This window comes from Charadrius vociferus, unplaced genomic scaffold (genome assembly GCF_000708025.1).
Source record: "Charadrius vociferus isolate BGI_N301 unplaced genomic scaffold, ASM70802v2 scaffold3060, whole genome shotgun sequence".
NCBI lineage: Eukaryota > Metazoa > Chordata > Aves > Charadriiformes > Charadriidae > Charadrius > Charadrius vociferus.
The window spans coordinates 68,325-90,962 of NW_009646401.1; the positions used below are offsets into that span (position 1 = coordinate 68,325).

General features: G+C 47.0%; 1 protein-coding gene across 1 annotated transcript in view; it reads left to right on the forward strand.

Annotated features, from left to right (window-relative positions):
• FBXL20 (F-box and leucine-rich repeat protein 20) overlaps positions 1–20,882 on the forward strand; it is a 24,184-nt gene extending 3,302 nt beyond the window's left edge. Inside the window, exons 2-14 of the mRNA XM_009894547.1 lie at positions 4,683–4,737; positions 7,127–7,201; positions 9,614–9,708; positions 10,160–10,228; positions 10,415–10,510; positions 11,795–11,921; positions 13,998–14,072; positions 14,961–15,091; positions 16,525–16,585; positions 17,124–17,168; positions 18,621–18,677; positions 19,686–19,898; positions 20,775–20,882. Of these exons, the coding sequence (XP_009892849.1) occupies positions 4,683–4,737; positions 7,127–7,201; positions 9,614–9,708; positions 10,160–10,228; positions 10,415–10,510; positions 11,795–11,921; positions 13,998–14,072; positions 14,961–15,091; positions 16,525–16,585; positions 17,124–17,168; positions 18,621–18,677; positions 19,686–19,898; positions 20,775–20,882 (1,207 nt within the window). The remainder of the gene's footprint in view (positions 1–4,682; positions 4,738–7,126; positions 7,202–9,613; positions 9,709–10,159; positions 10,229–10,414; positions 10,511–11,794; positions 11,922–13,997; positions 14,073–14,960; positions 15,092–16,524; positions 16,586–17,123; positions 17,169–18,620; positions 18,678–19,685; positions 19,899–20,774) is intronic.
• The last annotated feature ends 1,756 nt before the right edge of the window (positions 20,883–22,638 follow it).

A 22,638-nucleotide genomic window follows, 5' to 3' on the forward strand; every position in this document is an offset into this window, starting at 1 on the left:
GCGCCCGGGGGACCGGCGGGTTGGCTGGCAGCAGAGTTGTGGTTTCTCTCCTCCCGGCCAGCCCGTCGGCATAAAATGGGTATGGAGCAGAATTTAACTTGAATGGTGGGTCGCTGACATAAATTGGTGTTGATAATTTTAGAAGGCTAAAGGTCTAAGCTAGCTCACCTCAAAGCCCGCAGCATCCAGGGATTTCATTAGAGTCTTGACCCTAATCTAATTAGAGCGGCAGTGGGAAAGTGAGGAGTCCTAGAAAACCCTGAGTGGATTAAGAGGTTGAAACCTGAAAAAATGCTCTAACTCCAGAGTGTTTTAGCTAAATTGCCCTGTGCTGGACTGCCCAGGCAAAGTCCTAAACATAGCGAGTTACTTTGTAGGGGAATAATTTCATCTGCTGCAATACCAGACTTGTTTTAATTCCTGTTTGGAGTACTCAGTCTGCCTTCACCTGTCACCACTGTTTGATGATAAAGTTATTGGTGTGGATTATTTTCTTATTGTCAACTCTGAAGAGTAAAAAGACCAATGTAAGAGCACAGCAGTCAGCTGTGCGCCAAACGGGACCCGTCCTGTGTGCGGGATGTAGGCATAAACGCGCCTGCTACTTGCTCTTCTCCGCTTTCTTTCACCAGATAAACTGAATCTGACCAGAGCGGCAGATGTTTTCTAAGGATTTGGTGCTTTGGAGCAATTCCAGAAGGAATGGTCCCTCTGTTACTGAGCGAGGGTCTGGAGCTGACTAGCTAAGCTGCATACGAATTTCCTGTCAGCCCAGTACGTTTCCTCGTCGTCAAGTCCAGTTTTAATTGAGCCCTCGGGTAATAGCAAGAACACATATTGTTTTGAGTGAACATATAGATTACCTTTGCTTTATTTTATACTGTGCATATTGCTGAAAAAAGACCCAGCGTTTATGACCCGCACTGTTCTGCTGTTGGAAGATGACGTCCGCTCCGTCATTGCGTAGCCACGTGGGCAGCTGGTTTGTGGGGTTTGGGGTTGGTTTAAATGTTCCCCAACAGCTCCTCGGAGAATAAAAAGCCCGTCCTCGGGGCTGCGTTGGAAAACTTGGCTTGGGTCATTGTGTCTGCGAGACGTTAACTGTGCTCCTGCTGTTCTCTGCGGTTCACGAGGAGGGTTGGAGTTGGAGCCAATTCTGAAACGGCCAAAACGCACAACAGAGTAGTGACTGCTGCTGAAAGAGGGATTTTCGCAGTCTGGTTCTGCTGAGTCATAGGCTAATGTTCTTGAACAAATGCAAGTGCAGTTCAGAAAACACTGGAAAATGCTCTTGAGCTTTTCAGAGCCAAAGTCTCCAAGTTAGACAGCGAGGGAACTCCTGGCGAAGCTCAACAGCGTGAACCTCCGAGGTGAGAGGGGGCAAGTGTTTTGCTGCGTTGACATCCCTTTGGCTGCGTGGGTAGACTGGGAAGGGAGGAGCAGGAAACCAACAAGAATTTGGCCAAGACCTAATAGCCCCGATAGAGGGATGAGGTGGTTATTAATAGCCTGGGATTTCCACGGAGAAAGCCATTTTCATGAAAATATAGAAAGCTTGCGTAGTTATTGACCTAGCCGCTGTTCCCATGGAGTTTGGTATTTTCTTCCTCCTGTGATGAGAATCTAGGGTGAAAGTAAGAATTTTCCCTAGCTTCTGTCATTCCCCCGGGCTTTCCTTGTATTGTTGTACATTAACATTGCACTAAATAAATCCTCGGTGCTCGCACACACGCATGAATAAATGGCGTTTAATTCGAGGGGAAGGCTTGTCTACAAGCAGTTGAAAGCAAATATGGAACTGCTTCTGAAATGCAGTAGTGGGTTCCCAAAACAGTAGTACAGCAAAGCGCGTTTTAGCTCTTTTCCAGACCTCGTAACTGTGTATCTCAGCATGTCACTGTAAATTTTGTCTCGTGATGAGATGCACGAGCAACAGATGAGAAGTATCTTGAACCAAACTCCTTGAATCTGTGAGGGGTTTTGGGCAGCGTGGAAACACAGGAGAGGACGTGGCTGTTTATTCTGCTATATCCTGACTTAGCTGAACATTTGACTGTTAAGCTACGTGATATCTGTGAGTGTCTGTGATCTGCATTCGTCCTCTCTCGGTAACAGCTTTTTCTCCTCTTCCACCAACACTGATATTTCTAAAGTGCTTTTTATATACCTGCCAGGGAAGAAAGCTTGGTCATGCAATGGATGTATCATCATCTCAGCCTTGCTTGTGTCCTCTCCTAAAATTTCAAAACCTGGGATTTGCTACCCGTATAGAACACTATACAAATACACGGGTGTTGGTGAAGGTGTGCGGCACACGTCAACGTGCGTACAAAACCTGGAGTCAGCAGCAAAAGCCTGGCTAACCCCTCCTCTCTAGGACCAAGTGCAGTTTACCTGTGATGCACGCGACTTTTGTTCCTTGTTCTCGGCACCTCTTTCCCCAGGCTTATCAGTATCTGCCCTATTTATTCAAATGTATTCTTTGTATTTATCTGGGGAGGTGAATTCATGATACAGCTTGCTTGTTTGTATATGAGAGCTTCAGTAGCGCAGCAGTACAGGGTGTTTAAGTTTGTAAGTCACACAAAAAGAACATGCTGCCAGCAATGTTTTCTCATTTGTAAGTCTCTCCCAGCACAGGCAGGTCTGCTGCGAATACAGGAAAGCTCATGTATGTCCCTCCTAAGCCCGCTGTCTTGTAGGGAGATGCCTCAAGCGCTGCGGGTATCCAAAGGATTGCTAATCTGGGCAGCCACTGCTCTCTTGAGAAAGGCTGGAGATTTTTTGGAATAGTGGAGATCTGTTTGTGCTCAGAATTTCTCCGGGACAACCACCCTTTATCTGACAAGAGTATTTTATAAAATAATGTACGGCATTGGAACAAAATTGCTTGCCCCAAACCTTTAATGCTTGCATCTGACAACATTTGTCTTCTCTTTCTGGTGGTCTTCAAGTTTGAAGTGTATGTGCAAGTGTTTTCTCGTAGTCAAACATTTGGATTATCTTTGCAAAACCGTTTCATCCTATGGGTTTGTAACTGCTGGCGAAGAGAAGGAGACCTTATGTCTTTCTGCTTCCCACTTGGCCTTCTCTGGTTTGTGGCATATGATTGTTTGAATAACTGTACACCAATGCACAATCACAGCCCAGAAGACCAACAGCACCCCGGGCTGCGTCCCCAGCAGCGTGGCCAGCAGGGCGAGGGGGGACTGTGCCCCTTTGCTGCGCTCTGCTCTGGGGAGACCCCCCTGCAGTGCTGCCTCCAGCTCGGGGGGTCCCACCAGCAGAAGGACACGGAGCTGTTGGAGCGGGGCCAGAGGAGGCCCCGGAGATGCTGGGAGGGCTGGAGCCCCTCTGCTGGGAGGAGAGGCTGGGAGAGTTGGGGGGGTTCAGCCTGGAGAAGAGAAGGCCAAAAAGGGGAGACCTCAGAGCCCCTTCCAGTGCCTAAAGGGCACCTACAAGAAAGCTGGAGAAGGACTTTTTCCAAGGGCATGGAGTGATAGGATGAGGGGGAATGGCTTCAAACTGGAAGAGGGCAGATTTAGATTAGATATTATGAAGAAGTTTTTCCCTGTGCGGGCGGTGAGCCCCTGGGGCAGGTTGCCCCGAGAAGCTGTGGCTGCCCCATCCCTGGAGGTGGTCAAGGCCAGGTTGGACGGGGCTTGGAGCAACCTGGGCTGGTGGGAGGTGTCCCTGCCCAGGGCAGGGGGTGGGAACTGGATGATCTTCAAGGTCCCTTCGAACCTAAACCATTCTGTGATTCTATGAAATAACCATATTGATAAAATGGTACGGATTTGGGAGCGTTAAATGGGCGTGGTAGTTCCTGCATTCACAGATGGGGTGTATATGCCTGAGCTAAAAGTGTGGGTGTCTTAGCCCAGTATAGCATTGCAAAGTATTACCGTCTAATTCCTTGATCCCAGTAAATAGGACAGCAACACCGGGGTGTTGGCCGAACACTTGGGTGTGCCCTGGCAGGGGAACGACATACCACAGAGGAGTGACCGCATCGCCTTAATCCTAAACGCGTCTCTGCTACGCACCGCACCGGCACAGTCGGACACAACACCCGGCCGTGCGCGTCGCTTCGCAGTGTTGAGGAGCAAAATCCTCCTCCTACCTCTGTGTTAACGACACTTCATGTTTAGCATGGCTGTGCGGAAAAGAAGAAGTAATCCACGCAGCGAAACCGCGCCGTCACGTTGCTTTGCTCCATTAACTGTTAATTACGACACTGCCTGCTCTGGGGAGCCGTTGCTGAAGGTGTTGGGTTTGTTGAGCGGAGGCGCTGGGCACAGCGATGCTCCCGTCTCCGATAGGAGCCAAAGCAGCCCGGCGCGGCCCTTTGCTCTGCCATGTCCTGACTTAGCTGAACGTTTGACCGTTAAGCTACACAATACCTGTAAGTGTCTGTTTTGATGAATAGTTGTTCCGTTTACTGTCAGTAAATGCTACAAGGTGCGAGATTCATATTTCCCAGCGGCTCAGTATCTGTGTTTTGCTTTCATTCGCTAACTGCTAGGTCTGCGCTTCTTTTCACGGTTCAGCTTTCAACTGAATTACAAAGGAGTTTTGCTGTCTCCAGTTCTTTTTTTTTTTTTTTTCCCCCCCTTTGTTTTCCGTGTTCTCTTTGTTTTCAATGTAGATAACCAATAAGGTATCTCTTATTTCTCTTACAGAATTTTCTCCTTCCTGGATGTGGTCACTCTGTGTCGTTGTGCTCAAGTTTCCAGGGTAAGAACCTTCCTCCTTGCTGGTGGGTTTTAACAGTTGATTGGATTTGGGTGACAATCCGCTCGCTCCAGCCTTCCCCAGCATGTCAAACCGGGAGGATTTGTACCAGGGAGCTTTGTGCAACTCAACTATTGTTAATTAGCGTCCCGTATTAACGCCGCAATACCAGAAACTTCTGATGGCACCATTGAAAGGGGACTCAAAGCTTGAATTCCATTTTGCCGGTGTCCCAGGCCCCGAGCGGGTTACGGAGGGGAGGTGGCTGACTCGTGCCCAAGAACTCTCCCCTCAGCCGGGCTTTGCGCAGGAGCCCCCGCTGATGAAAATACCAAACTGAGCTGAGTCTAAAATGGCATCTTGTGGGTGGTTTTTTTTTTTTTTGGTGGAGATACAGAAATTTTGATTCACAAAGATGCTACACGGTCAATGAGCGTTTACTTTCCAATTCGGATGTAGTTGATGTGAGCATCAACCCAAGGGTTGATGGGTTGGGGAAAAAACCCAAGGGTCTGTTTTGTTTAGGGTTGGGTTTTTTTCCTTAAGCAGCTCATAGTTTTGTGGGCTTCAGCTAATGAAATCCAGCCTGGATGATTCACTTGGGAAAATTCCTTCAACTGCAGGTCCGGTTATCTAGAGCTACCAGACTTGTTTAGATACCAGCAGGATAAAGCATCTCATGAGAGACACAGATGCAGCGTTACTACAGCCAGAGTGGAAAGGTGGTTACGCAGGAATGTGTTTGTAGTGGTGCGTTCACCCTACTGGCAGAGCTGGTGCTGAGTGACGCCTGTACAAAAGTAATCCATCTTGGGTTCAAAATTGAAATTGTAACTTGTTTCATTACTCGGGGTACATAAGAATTAAAAAAGACTATGCTTAAACATTTTTAATTGCATTAAAAAATACCCTGTGTGATGTCTAGGCATTACGGTTATCATCCTGTGTTCTCTGAATAACATAGGTCTTCTAGCGAAAGATCTTCCAGCTGAAATTCTCTGCTCCAGCAGAATAACATTGACCGAAATGTCGACATAGATACTTGCCAATGTCAAGGTGTACCCCCATTTCTGTCGCTTGCTCCCGTTTACGCAATCCACAAGGCATCGGAGAACATATTGGTCATTACGTGACACAGCATATATTGTAAAGGACTAAAGTGTCCGCACAGAGCTACAGAAAGGCTGTGTGTAATGTCCCCTACGTTACGTGTTAAAAGATGCTGTGTAGTAACTTGCATCCGCTGATGCATTTCTCTTCCACTGGAGCTGTTGCTTTTCTCGTGGTGATGACTAGACCTTCAAACAAATATCAGCACTGAGATTTAAAGTGCAGAAAATGAATGCTTAGGAGTGCTGTCAGCTGCTGTCAGTCTATACGTGGCTTGCACAAGAACCAGCGTGTTGTGACGGAGATGTAGCTTAGTGCATGTAATAGATGTAGTATAAAAATGTGCCTATATACATGCACTCTTCCGTAATGATGGACTCATGGCTGTTACGAGATCTAGTTGTAATGATCATGTAATTAAAACTTCAAGTATAGCGCTGTGTTGACAACCCCTTTGATTCATTAAGGGCAGAATTATTAACGTTCAGTTCCTGGTTCTCATTTGTAGTATGAGCCACGTGAGACTGTTTGTTTAAAAACAAAAATCAAACAAAAAAAATGCAAACCACTTAGGTCAGAGGTAGTAAACACTGTCGCTCCGGCAGTGGTGCGCAGGTCTCAGGTAAGAGCGGGACTCTCCATCTGGACTGTTTCCAAAGCTTTGAATATCTCCATCTGTGGGACTGCCTCCAGCACCTCCTTCTGCTGGAGGCGAGAGAGAAGGTGTGCAGGATGACAGCCTCACCCACCGCGAACGGGATCTCACCGCACAGTCCTCCGTCCCAGCGCCACCGAGTCCTCCACGCAATCAGCCTAGTGTCACTTCTCGCGTCAGTGTAGGCGCCTGGCGTAGGGTCCCCTCCGGGACTCGCCCGTGTCCTGGTATCCATCATCTCCATGTCGGTCCCGCTAGCGTCCTTTAAAGGCGGCGGTTTAGCTGGTGATGCTGCAGAGGGGATTAGATTCCAGCCAGGACCGTGAAGACGCCCGCGCTCCGGCGCTGCCTCCTCTCCCGGGCTCAGCATCTCCGCCTCCCGCCGGAGCAGCAGCGGCGGGGGCACCGCGGGCTGGGACGGGCGAAGAGGGCGCCGCGTAGGCGAGGGGACTCTTGTCCGAGCAAGTGATTCTGGTAACTGCACACTTTTCCTTGTTGGCTGTAATTACTTGTTGCTTTGACGTCTGAGACAGAATGTTGTTTCTAAAAGGAACAGACTGTAACTAGGTCCCCACTGGCGTTTTTTTTCATATTAACAACACATTTACATTTTTTCCCCCGATAAAGGCATGGAATGTTCTGGCCCTGGATGGCAGTAACTGGCAGCGAATTGACCTGTTTGATTTCCAGAGGGACATTGAGGTATAATTAAGTGACATACAAACCCATTTTTCTTGTTAAAATGTAATTACAGCCTAGAATGGATTAATACTCCCAGCGTAACCCTTTTTACCTTCCCTGGAGATAGAAATCATTAATTTCAGTTCTTCTTAGCTTCAGGGAGTCTTTAAAGTCTTGGCAATCCATTCAGCTTTTGAAAATGGACAGAAATATATATCTGTATCAAGACTTAAAGGTAGTAATAGAGGGAAAGTATTTTCGTGTGTGTTCTGAAAACAGAAATAAGCAGAATTGGTATGTTCTTGTGGAAAACCACTGCTTCTGTAGAGCAGAATTTAGGCTGCTCTTCCTTTCACTCAGATGTTAACGTGGCACTGACTTAACCATTGAGAGTGAATGTCTTCTGGTACATGGGCTGCAATACGTCTGTCCTTTCCTGTCTGTCTTTAATGTCAAAAATTGAAATATGGGTGAATGTGATTCAGGGGGACGAGGTCAAAATTGGTCCTAAAAGAAATGGAAATTCTTCGTTGTAGCTGTTCTAAATCTGTTAGCTGTGGGCAACGTGGCACTGGTAGGAATGGGTGCTGTTGTTGTGCTGTTCTGAAAATTCAAATTGCATTAATCAGGATAAGAGACATTTTTAAAAAAAAAACAAAACCACTTAAGTTTCTTATCAGAATGTTCTATCCTCTTTGAAACGTGTTGGAGGAGGGAGATAGGCAGTGTATTGTTTTAACGATATAGACAGAGGCACCAACCGGTTGATGACTGAAGATTCACACCTTGTGGGAACTGGTGGGAAATACACACGTTATTTGCGGAGGAAAGAGTTAAAATAATCTCTGTCTGCCGGCTGGGTATCTGAGCAGCTGAGGCGCACGGATAAAGGAACAGGCGCGTGACCCTGGGACTTGTGCGTGCTTGCCGGCTCTGAGTGGCCTGAGACTTCTCGAAGGAAGTAAACGGTGTGATTTTTTTTTTTTCATTCTTGATAATAAACACTTCATCTCTTTACGTGCCTCGGAAGTTCTGGACCCATATAATTATTTACACTCGTAGAGGTAGAGCGAAGTCATCGGTGGTGCCCTGTCCGTGGGGGTAGCGGGGACGTGGGCAGAGCTGCCAGCCCTGCGCCCGCGTTGTCGCTGGAGGAGGGAGAGAGGCAGCAGTGCCGTGAATGCAGACTAGGCTTGTCTCACTCCTGAGTGGTTTTTGGACGGTTTTAATGTCTCTTTGTTCTCTAACGCCACTCTATACATCAAACACGTGTTCTTGCGTAAGCGCAGACTTCCCCTTTTCAAACAAAACGCTTGAATATTTTGTACCTGACCTAGAAGTACGTGCTAGACTTTCTCATGTCCTAAATGTTGTTTGCTTTGAAGGAATGTAAATCCATCAGTTGATGTAAATTCTATATATAAGCCTGTGTGGATCCTCTAATTCAAGCGTATGAATTCATAGGCTTGCTAGAGGAATGGCAAAACCACACGGACTGTGCCCTTCTGCGGGGACGCGCAGGTCGAGCTTCAGCCCGGGCAGCGCTCCGGCAGCTGCTCCCGTAGCCCCCACAGCGAGTGGCCAGATGTCACCGGGACCTCGCGCAGAGATCTAGTTAAGCTGGTGTCCCTTTTTTGATTGGGGTATTATTTTCTACCGAGCCTGGTGCTTGAATTTTTTTTTTTTTGTTTTTTTTTGGACCGAAGAAAGATTATAGAAGACTGTCTTCATCATTATAGAGGTCTTAAATGCCAGAACCAAGTGACGTTCCCGTTCTGTGATGAACAACCATGCGGATTAAAGTAGAGGGGAAGAGTTTTGAATTTCTGGGCACTGATACAAATATTCTTTCAATGGTTTTTGCCCTTCATTCAAAGTGAGAAATAGCTGGGTAGGTGCTAGCTTGCAGTGGGGTCTTTGGAGGATTACAAATTTGAAGTTAAAAAAGCATTTTTCTAGCTTTCTCGAATGCAATTTTTTTTAGTCCCTCTTTCTGTGAGGATAAAACTCATGGGCTGGTTCTGCCTCATCTCTATTCTGAATGGAAATTTAAGTATATCCATTTATAGTCCATTGACTGTACTTACTTGTAAATCTTCCTGCCCATGTGGTAGCAGTGGCGTTGCTTCTTCCATCCTCCGTGGGTAGTTCTGTTGATGTCCGGGAGCTCTGAACGGGAGGAAGTTCAGTCGTTAGCCTGAGCTCGCTTACTCTGGCTTTAATTGATTGTTCCTTGTCTCTCCATCTTCAGAAGCTGAATAACTCTCCTTCTCCCTGCCTTAGAGTATTGTCATGGCATTTATTTTTTTTGTGTTCTTGGCACTGTTTTATCTAGAATAACAAAATGTTGTTAATCCACAAAATTTTAAATTCAACTTTTCAAATGCTGATGTCACTTTTGGATTGTCATGTAGTTCTTTCTGTCTCCGACAGGGCCGAGTAGTTGAGAATATTTCTAAAAGATGTGGGGGTTTCTTGCGGAAGTTAAGCCTGCGTGGCTGCCTAGGAGTCGGAGACAATGCGTTAAGGTAGTAGTACGCCTTCTTTCTGCTCTTAACTGTGATGTAAAGAACGATTCCGTTTCTACAACCGCAGAGGATTGGAATAATTTATGAACACTTTGGAACTGAGATCTTTAGTCGGTGTGTCTAACTTAAAACATTGGGAGCAGTGACATATAAGTCTTTTTAATTTATCATTTTTTAGCTTCACACCGTAGCCATTTTTCTCAATTCTCATTAAAATAATGCCAGCCGCTACTACAGGCGAAGCAGTAATTAGTGTTGAGTTACAAACTTTTGCCTTTAGGCCGGGAAATCCCAAGGCAAGATACGGAGCAACGAACTATTTTATTTACTTATTAATTCTGCTGGAGACAGTTTTGTAAATTTGCATCTGCTGGTACGGATAAAACAAATGCTGTAAAACATCTGGAAATCCGTTGCCTGAAAAATACTTTGTTTTCCCTTTTCTTTAAAGGACGTTTGCACAGAACTGCAGAAATATCGAAGTGTTGAACCTAAATGGCTGTACCAAGATCACAGATGCGTGAGTAACATTCGCAGCTCTTCGCCCGGTCGTCCCCTTTCCTGTGTGCACCACGTTATATCCTCCGCCTCCATTTTAAGGCAACGGGCTTGTGCGTGCGGTGGGTGATACAGCGCACGTCGTATGAAAGGTATATGACTTTGAATAAATCCGTTGCATGAGTGTGTCTTGTATGTTCTCTTTCAGTACGTGTACCAGCCTCAGTAAGTTCTGCTCGAAACTCAGGCACCTTGATTTGGCTTCCTGCACGTCAATAACCAACCTGTCCCTGAAAGCGCTGAGGTAGGAGTCGGCACCGTTGCCTTTTGCCGGTTGATTCCGGGTAGCGTGACCCACCACTGCCTCGGGTCTCGTGTGCCTTGGAGGAGACTGGGGTGGCGCGAGGTGTAACCCTGGTTAGAATTCAGGTGTTCGGAGCTCAGCATTCGCGCGTTGCGGCTCCTGGTTTGCAGACGGAGGAGGAGGACTCAGTAAAGCTGCCCTCCACCTTGTTTGTGTCCATCCTGGTGGTTATGCGCAGTAGAAGAACAACTTTATTTTGTTAAAGTCTTGGAGTTGGGATTTTGGGGGAGACAAAGGTCTTAGTCTGCCTTTTATTTACTAACAGTCAACTTCTTCATTAAGAGTACCAGTGCGTACTTAGCAGTTGTTTACATAGCTAGAAGGTGAACACCAGCGTGTGACTATCTGTCTTTTTAAACTGCTTAGGAGACATATAACTGCTTAAATCTGCTAAATGGAATTGCCCAGTAATCTAGAAAAGGAAGGGACAGACAGACATTGGTGGGAAGATATTGGGACAAAGAAATGGAGGCAAAAATAACACTGAAGGTAACAATAGAGGCCAAGCTATTATTCAAAAAAAAAAAAAAATCAAGTGATATACCAGTGGAATAAAAGAAAATACAGGAAAGCTGTGTCACGGAGGAAAAAAAATACTGGAGGGTGAATCTAGACACCAGAAGAAAACATGGATTTGAAAGAACAAATGAACAATTAAATTATTTTTGTAGCTACATTAAAATACTTTGAGCCTGGTTTTTCCTTCCCTTGAGGGTCTTCATCCTTGGCTCTGATTTCACACGGTCAAATGTGTGCTGCAGCTATCTTAAATACACGATAGCGTGTATATCTCTTCCTAACTACAAATTGTACTCGAGTGTTACTCCTACTGGCAGCTATTTGCAAATGCAAAGTTACACCTGGAAGGTGAGAAGCAGCATGGCAGAAGTCAATCCCCGTTCTGGGTTTGGCTGTATTCGGATCCAGAACGGCCGTAAACAGTGTCTGTGCTTGAATAGGAGCTGGGGGGTGTCCAAAATGGGATAACTCGGTTGTCTTTTACCCTAATACCTTGCTTTAGAGCTCCTGATGCTGCCTGTGGAGAGCTCTTCGCGGCTGGAGATGGTGTTTGACAGCAGCGTTCCCTGGGGGGGTGTGGGCTGTGGGGGCAGTCTGTGCTCATGTGGGTTCCAGAAACGGGAATTTCCTCGATTCTGGCTTGAAGCGGGATTTCTTTCCAAAACAAAACCAAGTTTCCGCACGCTTTTCCTTTCGCCTCCAAAGTGAGGGATGCCCACTGCTGGAACAGCTGAACATCTCCTGGTGCGACCAAGTGACTAAGGACGGGATCCAGGCTCTGGTGAGAGGCTGTGGCGGACTCAAAGCCCTGTTTCTGAAGGGCTGCACGCAGGTACGGCTCCACGGAGAGGGTGCAAATTGAGTAACCACAGCTGGCGTATTTCTGCTGTAACTGAAAGTATGGTGATGAAGTATTGTGGATTTTTCTATTTCCAGAAATGTTACGTTACTGAAATTACTCACAATCTGTCTGTTGGAGATTAACTGCTTTTATTGAAATTCTTTAATAGATTTGAGCTCAGCATGAATAGTGGGACAGTGAACAAATTGCATATCTAGCTGTAGAATCATTCTTCATTTTTTTCCCCCATTGGGAACACATTGAGCAAACTTTTTTTTAAAGAGGAGATAACTTTGTTATTCATGGCTAGACCCATCCATTTCTGAAGGCTCAGAAAATTTTAGAAAGCACGACAGTACTTTCGTCTGCGCTGGTGATAGAATTTCCTCTACGTGTCATTTGGATCTTCCAGTTAGTCGAAGAGAATCACTGTGTATGTGAGTCCTTGGAAAGACATCTCTGCAGCCAGTCAGGAACACAGTACTGTTCCCTCGAGTGTATCGTATCGCTCTTGAGCTCTGACAGAGTAATGTGAAGAGGCTGTGGTGCTTCTACTTCGGGATATATAGATGGTGCCCTCAGTGGTACAGCTGAAAGGGGTTTTTTTCTTCCCCTTGTTATACTTCTTGTTACTTAATTAACTTTGTTTGATCTTTCTTTACTGTCTTACCTGGTGAATCATTGAAAATTCTAAGTTAAATACTTCCCTGTATTACCACTTTACTAAGGAGTTATATCAATTATCAACTGGGGCGTGGGGAACATCAGCCTTGAGCTTTACTCTTAAGGAGAAGGAGTTCCTTGCAGAGTTATTTCACAAAGAATGTGGGGACTAACTCTTTTTCTTTTTTTTTTTTTAAACTGAAGTGGGCCGGTGTCTTTTTAATGCAGACAGATAGGCTAGAAAGGTGCAAATGTGTATCTCAGAATCATGTCACTGAAAAAGAAGAGTAAAGCTGACCTTGCAGCAGTGGAAACCTGTGACCCAGAGACTCCCGAGAGTTTGAGAGCCTCGAGGTAGACCTTGAAAATGATCCTGATCCGTTAGGTCCTCGTTCCCGAACATTGACAGCACTTCCTTGGTTTGGATTTAGCTTTTTTTTTTCTTTTTTTTTTCTTCGGGGTAGGGATTCCCTAAAGATGAGTCAACAAGTGCTGTTTCCATCTGCTGTGTATAGATAAACAGCTATATGTTTTTATTTTGCAAAAAGCGTGTTGCCCCTGTGCATGGACACAGAAAGTCCTGAAAGGTTACAGTGCCGAGCAGAGCAGTAATACGCGGGTTACGTGCACGGAGCAGCGATACCCTTGCGTGCACGAGAAAGCTCAGCTGTAAGGGCTGTAGTCAGTAGTTCCTCTAAATTTATGCTACCGTTGGATTTTTAACACGTGAGATGGGTATACATGGCTGTAAAAATAACTTGATTAAAGATATAACAATCTCAGTCTATTTTGAGAATTCAGGTCATAGAAACAGCTTGAGTTGCTAGTAATTTATGGAGTCGTGAGTAATATTGATGGCAATACATCCTTGTTATCAATTACTTGCCATCTGTTCTTATAGATTTAAGAATAGCAGGCTTTTTTAGCACCAGAAAGCAACCTGGATATGTTTGTGCTCCTCACATTGAAATGACTTTCTTTTTTTTTTTCTTTTTAGTTCCAGTATTGCAATATAAAACCAGCGTTACTTACAGGCCCTCGCTAGTGAAGCATTTCCTTAATTCCTGTAAATGGTTTCTGATTTCACAGCTTGGCTGTTAATTATGCATGTTTGACCAGATCAGCTTTTCTTTAAATCAGTAACTTAGTGTTGTCAGTCTTTGAACTCTGTTCCTGAAATGGTAAAAAAAAAAACAAACAAACAAAAAAAAAACCAAAAAAAAACCAAAAAATACCCCAAACCAAGAAGGCATGCGCTTACTGCTGTGTATTTTGACTGCAGCACATTGCCCTCCTCCCCCATAGGTGTCCAAACCACAGATGCTTTCCAGTTCTCAAAGCTTGATTTTGAAGATTGCTTCAAGTATTAACAGTTTGCTTCGGTCTCTAAATTTTTCGTTCCAGCTCGAGGATGAAGCTCTGAAATACATTGGTGCGCATTGTCCCGAACTGGTGACGTTAAACCTTCAAACATGCTTAGTAAGTAAAGCTTCCTATGATTTCCCAGCTCGGCCAGCACTGTGCGTGTAGAGGCCGTCTCTAGGCAGAACCGTGCAGAATGTGCTCCATCCCAGAAACGCCGTCGTCTGTGCAGACGGGGGCAATTGTAAATTTACGAGACTTTTAAAAATAGCTGATGAAAAACAGCTTTTTTGGTAGCGCTCAGTAATGTTGAATAAGCCCCCTAAAGAGTGTCACAGCATTGGCTTTGTCAGAGTTGTTTGTCTCTTTGCCCTGCCCACGGGGCTTCCAAACTCATGTACAGGACTAGCTGGAAAAATTCTTTCCGTGGGGCCGGAGTGTTGGTGCGGCGATGTGGCCCGGCAGTTCCTCTGCTCTCTGTAAAATGGAACCGAGAAGTGCGGTTTCCCTGCAAAGAGGGGCTCTCAACCAGTTATTCTGCAGTGCCAAAAACCTATATTTATGCCAAAAAAGCAATTGGAATCGGGCTCTTTGTACATACCGTCGCGCAGTCAGTCTGACGCGGTAACTGGACACTCTCTCCCTTTTCCAGGGCGGTGGGCAAGGCCGCCGGGGGCTGCGGGGCCGCCCTTCCCGGGCATCTCTAAGGAGTAGCTTTACCAGTTCCTGGGCTGGCCGGCCTTCCCCCATCGCTCACGTGGCCCGAGCTCGGAAACATTTCCCTGCATGTGGAATCACTTTCCGAATGTTTACGAGTCACTTCAGTGTGGCTTATCCCATTTCAGCTGCTCCAGTGAAATATTTTAATGCTTTTTTGGGTTGAAAGAAGGGTAACTTGGCCTCGGTTGAGCGCCTGGTTGGAAGTCTGAGAAGGAAAATACGCGGTGCCTTGCACCTCCACCTACGTTGTTATGGCTTGTGATGTTCTTATTGTTTTTCTTGTAGCAAATAACAGATGATGGTCTCATTACAATATGCAGAGGATGCCACAAGTTACAATCCTTGTGTGCTTCAGGCTGCTCTAACATTACAGATGCCATCTTGAATGCCCTGGGACAGAACTGCCCGAGGCTTAGGTAAGTTCTCGCTGCGGACTTCCCCGAGCTCCGGCGACCCCGTTGCACGTTGAGCAAAGGATCTTGATGTCATGGTCACGTAATATTTGAGCTGGTTCGGACTCTGAAGGTCTTTGTGAAAGCGCGCTGCTTCTCACTGAGCTTTTCCCCAGGCACTCGCTGTGGGATGGCGGTAGTTGTACCCAAAGTTCTGGTTTCTAAACGTGTGTGAGTAAAACTGGTAACAGAGCTCCGTGCGGTGGTGGCGTTTGCTGCCGATGGACTCGCTTAGGAGCGGTCTCCTTTTACACCATTGTGCATCTACGTTTGTTCTCTCATGAAAACCGGTTGAGGTTAGATTACTTCGGTATTGGGAACTGAAAAGACATTTAAACAACATTGTTTCCTCTCGACACGTGATATGAACAGGGTTTGCATGCTGATTTTGTAGCAGATGGAAGTTGTGCTAACTCTCGCTCTGCTCGACAGAGTGGGCTTCCAGCGGCATCTCTGCCGGGGCTTGCTTTTTTTTTATCATTATTTTTTAAGACTTTGGTTTTTTATTAGGACAAGTTTTGTCAGGAAGACTTCTCTATAACTCAGAAAATGGCCAGGTGCAGAAAGAAGAGACAGTTTTATTATCTGACATCTGTAGCAGCTGAGTGGCCTGCTTTAAATGGCATAGAACACGTGTCTTCCAGGAGAAAAAAAAAAAAAAACACAACTGTTTTCTGGGATAAGCTCATTTAAAGAATTGTGGGTACAAAGAGCAGCGTACGAGTGTATGGAAACAGGAAGGTAACACGTGGTTTGGGTTCCAAACGGTTTCTGTGTTTATGTTCAGCTGCAGCTTTACAGTGTTAAGCTCCATGCGGGAAAACGCGTAACGCACTCTAGACAAGTTGGCTTTCTTTTTCTAGAAGGTAGATAAATATGTGCATGTGGTGAAGCAAACCTCTCGAGCTGCGGTAACTGTCTGCCAGAAAGTTGGTGGCAGAAGCGAGCAGTTCACCTCGTAGAAGACTTCAGACTCTTCTGTTGTGGCATTAAATAGTAATTCTCTAACGCTCCTCTGCCAGGCCGTCGTGTGTTACACCCGGGTTCACGGTGGGGTCTGTGTTTTGGGTGGAAACCAGAGGAGATCACTCGGGGAGGCTGTAGAGCGTCCAGCAGTGGAGGTTTTTAAGAGCACCTCAGTCCCAGACTTGTCGGATTAGAGCTCCCGCCTCGTGGCGGGGTGCGGACTGGACGACCCTCGGCGTTCCCTTTGAGCCTGACTTCTTTTTTTCTGACCTACACTCAGGTATAGAGGGTGGATGCTCTGTGCAAATTATCCTCTCAGAGAGCACAGCCTAAACCGGGTCAAACTTTTCTGGGTTGCTGGAAGCTTTTAATGAAACACTCTGAAAAGCAAAATGACTCCACCATGGTTATTATAAATTCTTTCTGTGCAGAATATTAGAAGTTGCAAGGTGTTCTCAACTAACAGACGTGGGCTTTACCACTCTAGCTAGGGTAAGTGCTCCTTGCCGGTTTTTCGTCAAGTATCTTTGCTTTCTTTTCACGATAGATGTGAGCAAACAGTAATTTTCTCTTGAACGTAGATTTCTGTAATGCTTTTGATCTCCACGTTTGAGTGGGATCTAAGTTACGAGAATCGGGTCGTTTGTGATCTTTGCCGTTGTCCTGACCTGCGCACCTGGGAGGGTGTGCATCCGAACCACCTGAAGCCTTAAATACTTGGGATTTATAAACTTTACTGTTTGTTTTTCTGGATTAATGTGTTGTGTACAAGTGACCCTGAATTTAATTACCTTTACTTTCTATGAATAAAAGAAGCTTCTGGGCCTTTAAATGAGTGAAACTGGTAGATTTCCTTTACTATGCTGGGTGCTGCCGGTAAGGAAGCAGCAAACTTTCCTTCCAGTCATGACGTTTCATGGAGAAAAAAACCTTCATTTTTAAAAAGAACTGTCTTTATTGTAGTTTTGTTTATATTTGCTGCCTGAACTTTGCACTTAGTTTGTGTGTTTGGTCTTCTGTTTGTTCCCAGAACTGCCATGAGCTTGAAAAAATGGACCTGGAAGAGTGCGTCCAGGTAAGAGGTGCCGCCTCTGGCTGTTTCGCTTTTAGCACAGTCACAAGAAAGATGGTGAAAAAGTAGTAGATTGTCTCCAAACGAGAACTTGATTTAGAATCCTGAGCAAGAAGATTGGATGTATTTGGACAAGAAAATGTTGGGTTTGTAGTTTGATCATTTGTTCGTATATCATAGTAATGACTGCTGCGGTAAATACTAAAAAAACCCTTTAATAGTGATAGACGTGTCCTGAAGGTCACGTAATAGATGTGTGAATTGTGACCCTTGACACAAGATCAAGTCCCAGAGTAAGATCTTTTCTCTTAAGGTACGGGAAGGTTTGTTCTTCATGTATCGCTAGAACTAATGGAAATCACCTCTGGTTTGACAAAACATAGCCAGGTTGTTTGAACAGCGCTGATTTTATAGAGGACGTGGCAACAACTTGAAATAAAACCGGGGTGCTCGTGCTGCCATGAGCAGTGGGATGTAAGTTATCGACTCTCTTATCACCCTGCGCTGCCGCTGTCTTTGTGGGTTTTAAGGAGGTCTCTCGTATATGGCTGCACGCTGTTCTGTAGGGTACGTGCCATAAGCCGATAACCGTTTCAAGGTAGCATTTGCGGAGAAAATAGTTGAATTCGCTCAGGATCCCCTGAAAAATCTCTGACCCTGAGGGTAGATTGGAAAGTGGGTCAGATAAAGACAGTGGAGGTAATAGGATTTTGCTTCCTGCCATGAGAACGGCGTGACTCCAGAATTCTGTACTTCCTGATGTTTACAGGGCAGAAATTCAGGAGATCACAAGAGGAAATTACAATAGTCCAGACAGGAAGTGATTTAAAGTTAACCCAAAAAAGGAAGAAGGAAAATCGGGCTGTGTCCTTGGACTGACTGCTTTGAACAAAGGCAGCCCAGCGAGTTCCCTTCTGAGTGCTTTTAGATTAGAGAGCCGTTGTGTTGAGCCTCTTTCTTTCTGAAGGGTAAAGAGGAGCAATTCGGCAATCCACCAGGTTGTTAGAGGGGGATTTGAACACCTCTTGTACTTTGGGACACAAACATTTAGGAGACGCGTTTTTGTTGTTGTGTTGAAGAGGTTTGCTCCGTTTAGGAGACGTTGTTGTTGTTGTTGTTGTTGTTGTTGTTGTGTTGAAGAGGTTTGCTCCCTCCCTTCTCTTAATTGTGAGCTTATTTCCTAAGAGCTACTTAAGGACGTTCAAAAAACCATCAATACTTATGTCTTAACAGTCCTTTAGGGATATGAGTTGGTTTCTGTAAAGGAGTGGAACAATCTGCGTCTGAAATGTGGTCACGCAGGAGATGAGTTCCTGAGGGGCTCAGGAGAGACTGTGGGGAGTGCTGGCACGGATTAGGCAAAAATTCGCAGTTTTTCTTTCACTGGGGGGAAAGTCCTTGTGCAAAGCACCCAGCATGAAAGGGCTTTTTCTTTTTCCTTTTTTTTTTTTTCAGATAACAGACAGTACACTAATCCAGCTTTCCATACACTGTCCGCGGCTTCAGGTTCTTGTGAGTATTATAAGTGAGACTTTCGGCATTTTCTTTCTATAAACAAAGGGATTTTAAGCACTGCCTGTGGGGATTTGTCTCTTTGACTTCATGGACGTGTTGTGAAGGCTTGGAAGAATTCAGCTAGAAACTTGACCCTGAAGAACCTATTGTCCCTCCCCTACTGCTAGCATTAATCGTACGCCAGGCACCCACAGCTGCCCGAAAAGGAGTTTAGGACACTGGATTCTCCCGGTACCAGTCCCCGGCTGTCCCCAGCACACCTAGCAGAGCCTGTGCACAAACCGGGCTGTCCGTCCGTCTGCAGGAGAGGAGACTGCAGCCCGACTCGCCTGTAGCGTGGAGCTGGGCAGCGGAGATCCGGAACGCATCGTTCCTCTTGGGAACAATGTTCCCTCTCTGGGAATTTGGTCTCGGTCTCCCCCGTGTCCCTGTGTGTACTGCTCTGTTGCCATCACGAGAAGAGCTGTGCTGGGAGGTGGGGGGCGGCAGTCAGGGGGTTCTCCTGTGCAGCCGTCCCTTCTGCAGGCTGCCACCATCTCCTGGCTCAAGCCCCGCTTCCTCCTCGGAACTTGTAAGATGCGACTCCCCCGAAAGTGCACCGAGTTACATTTCCGCTGGTTCTGAGACCCCGTGACAGGGTCCTTCCCACGGTGTGCAAGGCCACAGGTTTTACAAAGGTGAATTCTTCGGTAGCAGAGGTGTTCTGTGCTGTCCTGTCCCCTGGCCCTGGGGGGTCTCGTCTTTCCCTGGCGATCTGCTTTTCCCACTGCGCCTCGGCGACGGGAGTTTTCCCCTTGCAGGCGCCCAGTGCCTGCAGTCCGGAATGCAGCAGCGGCTCCGGTGCAGGGAGGGAGTAATGACCTGTCCAAAACACCGGTGTGGCAAACCAGTCTGAACCTGTGAAACGGAGGCCACCGTCTCACTTGTCCCACAGCGTCCCCCGGCAGGCTGTTGGCTTCTGCTCGCCCGTGGCAGAGGCTGCTAACTTGCTCTCTTTGGATGCAGAGTTTGTCCCACTGTGAGCTGATCACGGACGATGGGATTCGTCACTTGGGAAACGGCGCCTGCGCGCACGACCGCTTGGAGGTGATCGAGCTGGACAACTGCCCGTTGATCACGGACGCCTCCCTGGAGCACCTGAAAAGCTGCCACAGCTTGGAGAGGATAGAACTGTACGACTGTCAGCAAATCACGCGGGCAGGGATCAAGAGACTCAGGGTAAAAAGAAAAAACAAAAAAAACAAAAACCAAACCCCAAAGAACCAAACCCCGAGCTAACGCTATGACTTGAACACTTTATCCGGCGGGGAGGAGGGAGGGCTGAGGTTTCAGATGCCTCATGATCTGGTGCTCATTCTTAAAAGTATTGTGAGAACCATCATCTATGAAATGAATAGTGTCCTGCACTCGGAAGATGGGGTGGGGATGAACGCTGGCTGGTGGGGAAGAGGGAGAATTGCTGTGTTCCCCGCGTAGCCGCAGCAAGGAGCAGAGGAGACCCGGGGTGCAAGTGCTCGTTCCACGAGCGCTCGTAGGTGACAGTGCTCCTCTGACCGCGGGACCGAGAGTTGGTGCCACGGCAAATGTGGAGAGCGGCACCTCCTCTCAGCTACCTCATACGCTCAGCGTAGATTGTAGTGCCCTTTATACTGACGCTTCCCGTATAAATAACTCCGGCTAATCCCGTATAAAGCCGGTCTGTTGCAGGGGAGTGGGCCGGGGCCAGGGTGCTCTGGTGAGCTGAGGTGCTCTGTGTCCCAGTGGTTCCCTCCCCAGTCTATTTCTCCCTCTGTTGAAGCGGGGCAGTAACACTTTATTTGCGATGAGAGCACAGATCCACCCAGTTAGACGATGTGGTGAGCACAGGATCGGTGGGGAGGAAAGAACATCCTTTTTTCTTATTCCCTTTAATTGTTTTCTGGTAGGAGAAAGAACTTCCCAATGCACAGTGTGTGGGAAATCCCGCTGGTGAACTGGTAGAGTTGGACTCCAGTGCTTGCATGGGCGTTAGTTTGGAGCCTGTTTGAGCCCCTCTGTTTGACCGCGGCACTGCCACTGCCCTCCTCGCCTGACACGTTGCGTTTGTCTTTGCAGACCCATTTACCCAATATTAAAGTCCATGCCTACTTCGCGCCCGTGACTCCACCTCCTTCGGTCGGGGGCAGCAGACAACGCTTCTGCAGATGTTGCATCATCCTATGACACTGGAAGCGGTCGTCCTTGCGAACTGAGTATTTAATTACACTTGTAGAATTACGGTGGACACCAGTATCTTCAAGGAAAGCGATACCAGTGTCATTTGCAAGGGCCAGCGAGCAGGGCTGCGGTGCCGGGCCCCTGTAGCCACCCATACGCATACGTACACGCGCCCCACCTCCTCCGGCAAACTGGTGAACTCTGCGGTATGGGAGCCGGAGCCGGAGCTGTGCTGGCTTTTGCTGTAGGTGGATTGGTATAATTCTGAACCATTCCTACTGGGCATGCTCAGATGAAATCACTGCGGTAAGGAGGGGAGGGCTTTTGCCAACCCAGGATGACCATTGCTGCTGGCGAGGTTGGAATAGTAACTGAAATGCTTTTGAAGCGGGGAGAGGGGGAGAGGAAAGGAACATGCTTTAACCCTGCATCTCTTGTCCAGAAGGGGAGGGGGGGGGAAGGAAAAACCCAACAACAAACGTGAAAACCCCAACAACTTTTTGTGTCCATTTTTCGGTGAGGGAATGAAGCAGCAGCTGTCGTCAGACATGATTTACTTGTGCTTCTCGACTTCCCGTTCCCTGTTGGCCACCCTGAGCATGCTCACGTTGAAGGTTCATCTCTTTCTTCTGTGTTCTGTAGCATCCAGCTCGGAGGCTTCCTAGATTGTTGTGATATAGCTTGAAATCTGTAACGTCGGGCTCCGTTTTGGTTTTTGGTTTTTTTTTTTTTCCTACTTCTTTTTTTTTTTTTTTTTTTTTTTTTTTTTTTTTTTTTTACAGATTTCTAATTCAGTAATTTTTTGAGATTTACCAAACAAACGTTGTGAATCGATAACTTAAATTTAAAAAAAAAAAAAAAACAAAAAAATACTTTTTACCATTAGAAGCCTGAGCCTGGAAGAGCCTGTTCGGAAGGTTTTTAAACAGAAAGCGAGCTGCACTACAGACCGGGCTCTTGTCGGCTTCTCGGCCTGTGTTTATCAGCCGTTGGGTGTCGGAATTTGTTTTGCATTTCAGGTTTTATCCCAGTGACAAGAATATAACTCTTGATATAGGGGGAAAAAGCTATAGTCTCTGTTCCAGTGACTGTAAGTCCGCTGCTCCTCCTGTCCTTTCCCTCCGACCCTTCGTCCTGCCCCCGAGGAAAAGCAGAGTAGAGTGGTTTTCGCGTGTTGCGCTGATGAAGAAGTAATGACTCGCTGGGGAAGCGGGAGGAACAGCGGCCCGACAATGCGCCCTCCGTTAGTGTCGTGGGTTTTTTTTAAACGCTGAGGCGTGAGCACTGGGGGGATTTTGCTGACTTGGCATCTTCCGCAGGTAAGTGTCTTGCCCCGGAGGAGGAACCGTCGGGCGGAGGGAAGTGGGGGTTTGCTGCCTGCCGGTCCTTCCCAGCTGTGGGGGGCCGTGTTCGTAGCAGCCGGTTTTGAGGCATTTTGGGCAAGATGAGCCCGGGTGGTTCCGAGGAGCGTCGGCAGCCCGGGCCGGCTCCGAGCGCCCGGTTCCTCGGTGCCGGTGGTTCCAGACGCCCAGGTTGAAACCTGTGAATAGATGGGCAGACGCCAAGGCTTTAATGGGGCAGAACTCGGTCAAACTCTTTAACGGGTTTGTGGAAGATGAGCTGACGTGTAAGTAATTGTGGTTTTCCTTCTGTCTGCGCCCCGGGACGGAAGGGAGCGCTCGTGTTTGCGGACGGTTCCGGCTGCGTGAGGCGGAGGAGCACGTCTGTCCGGCCGTGCCGGCTGCCCGCGGCCGAGGAAGCG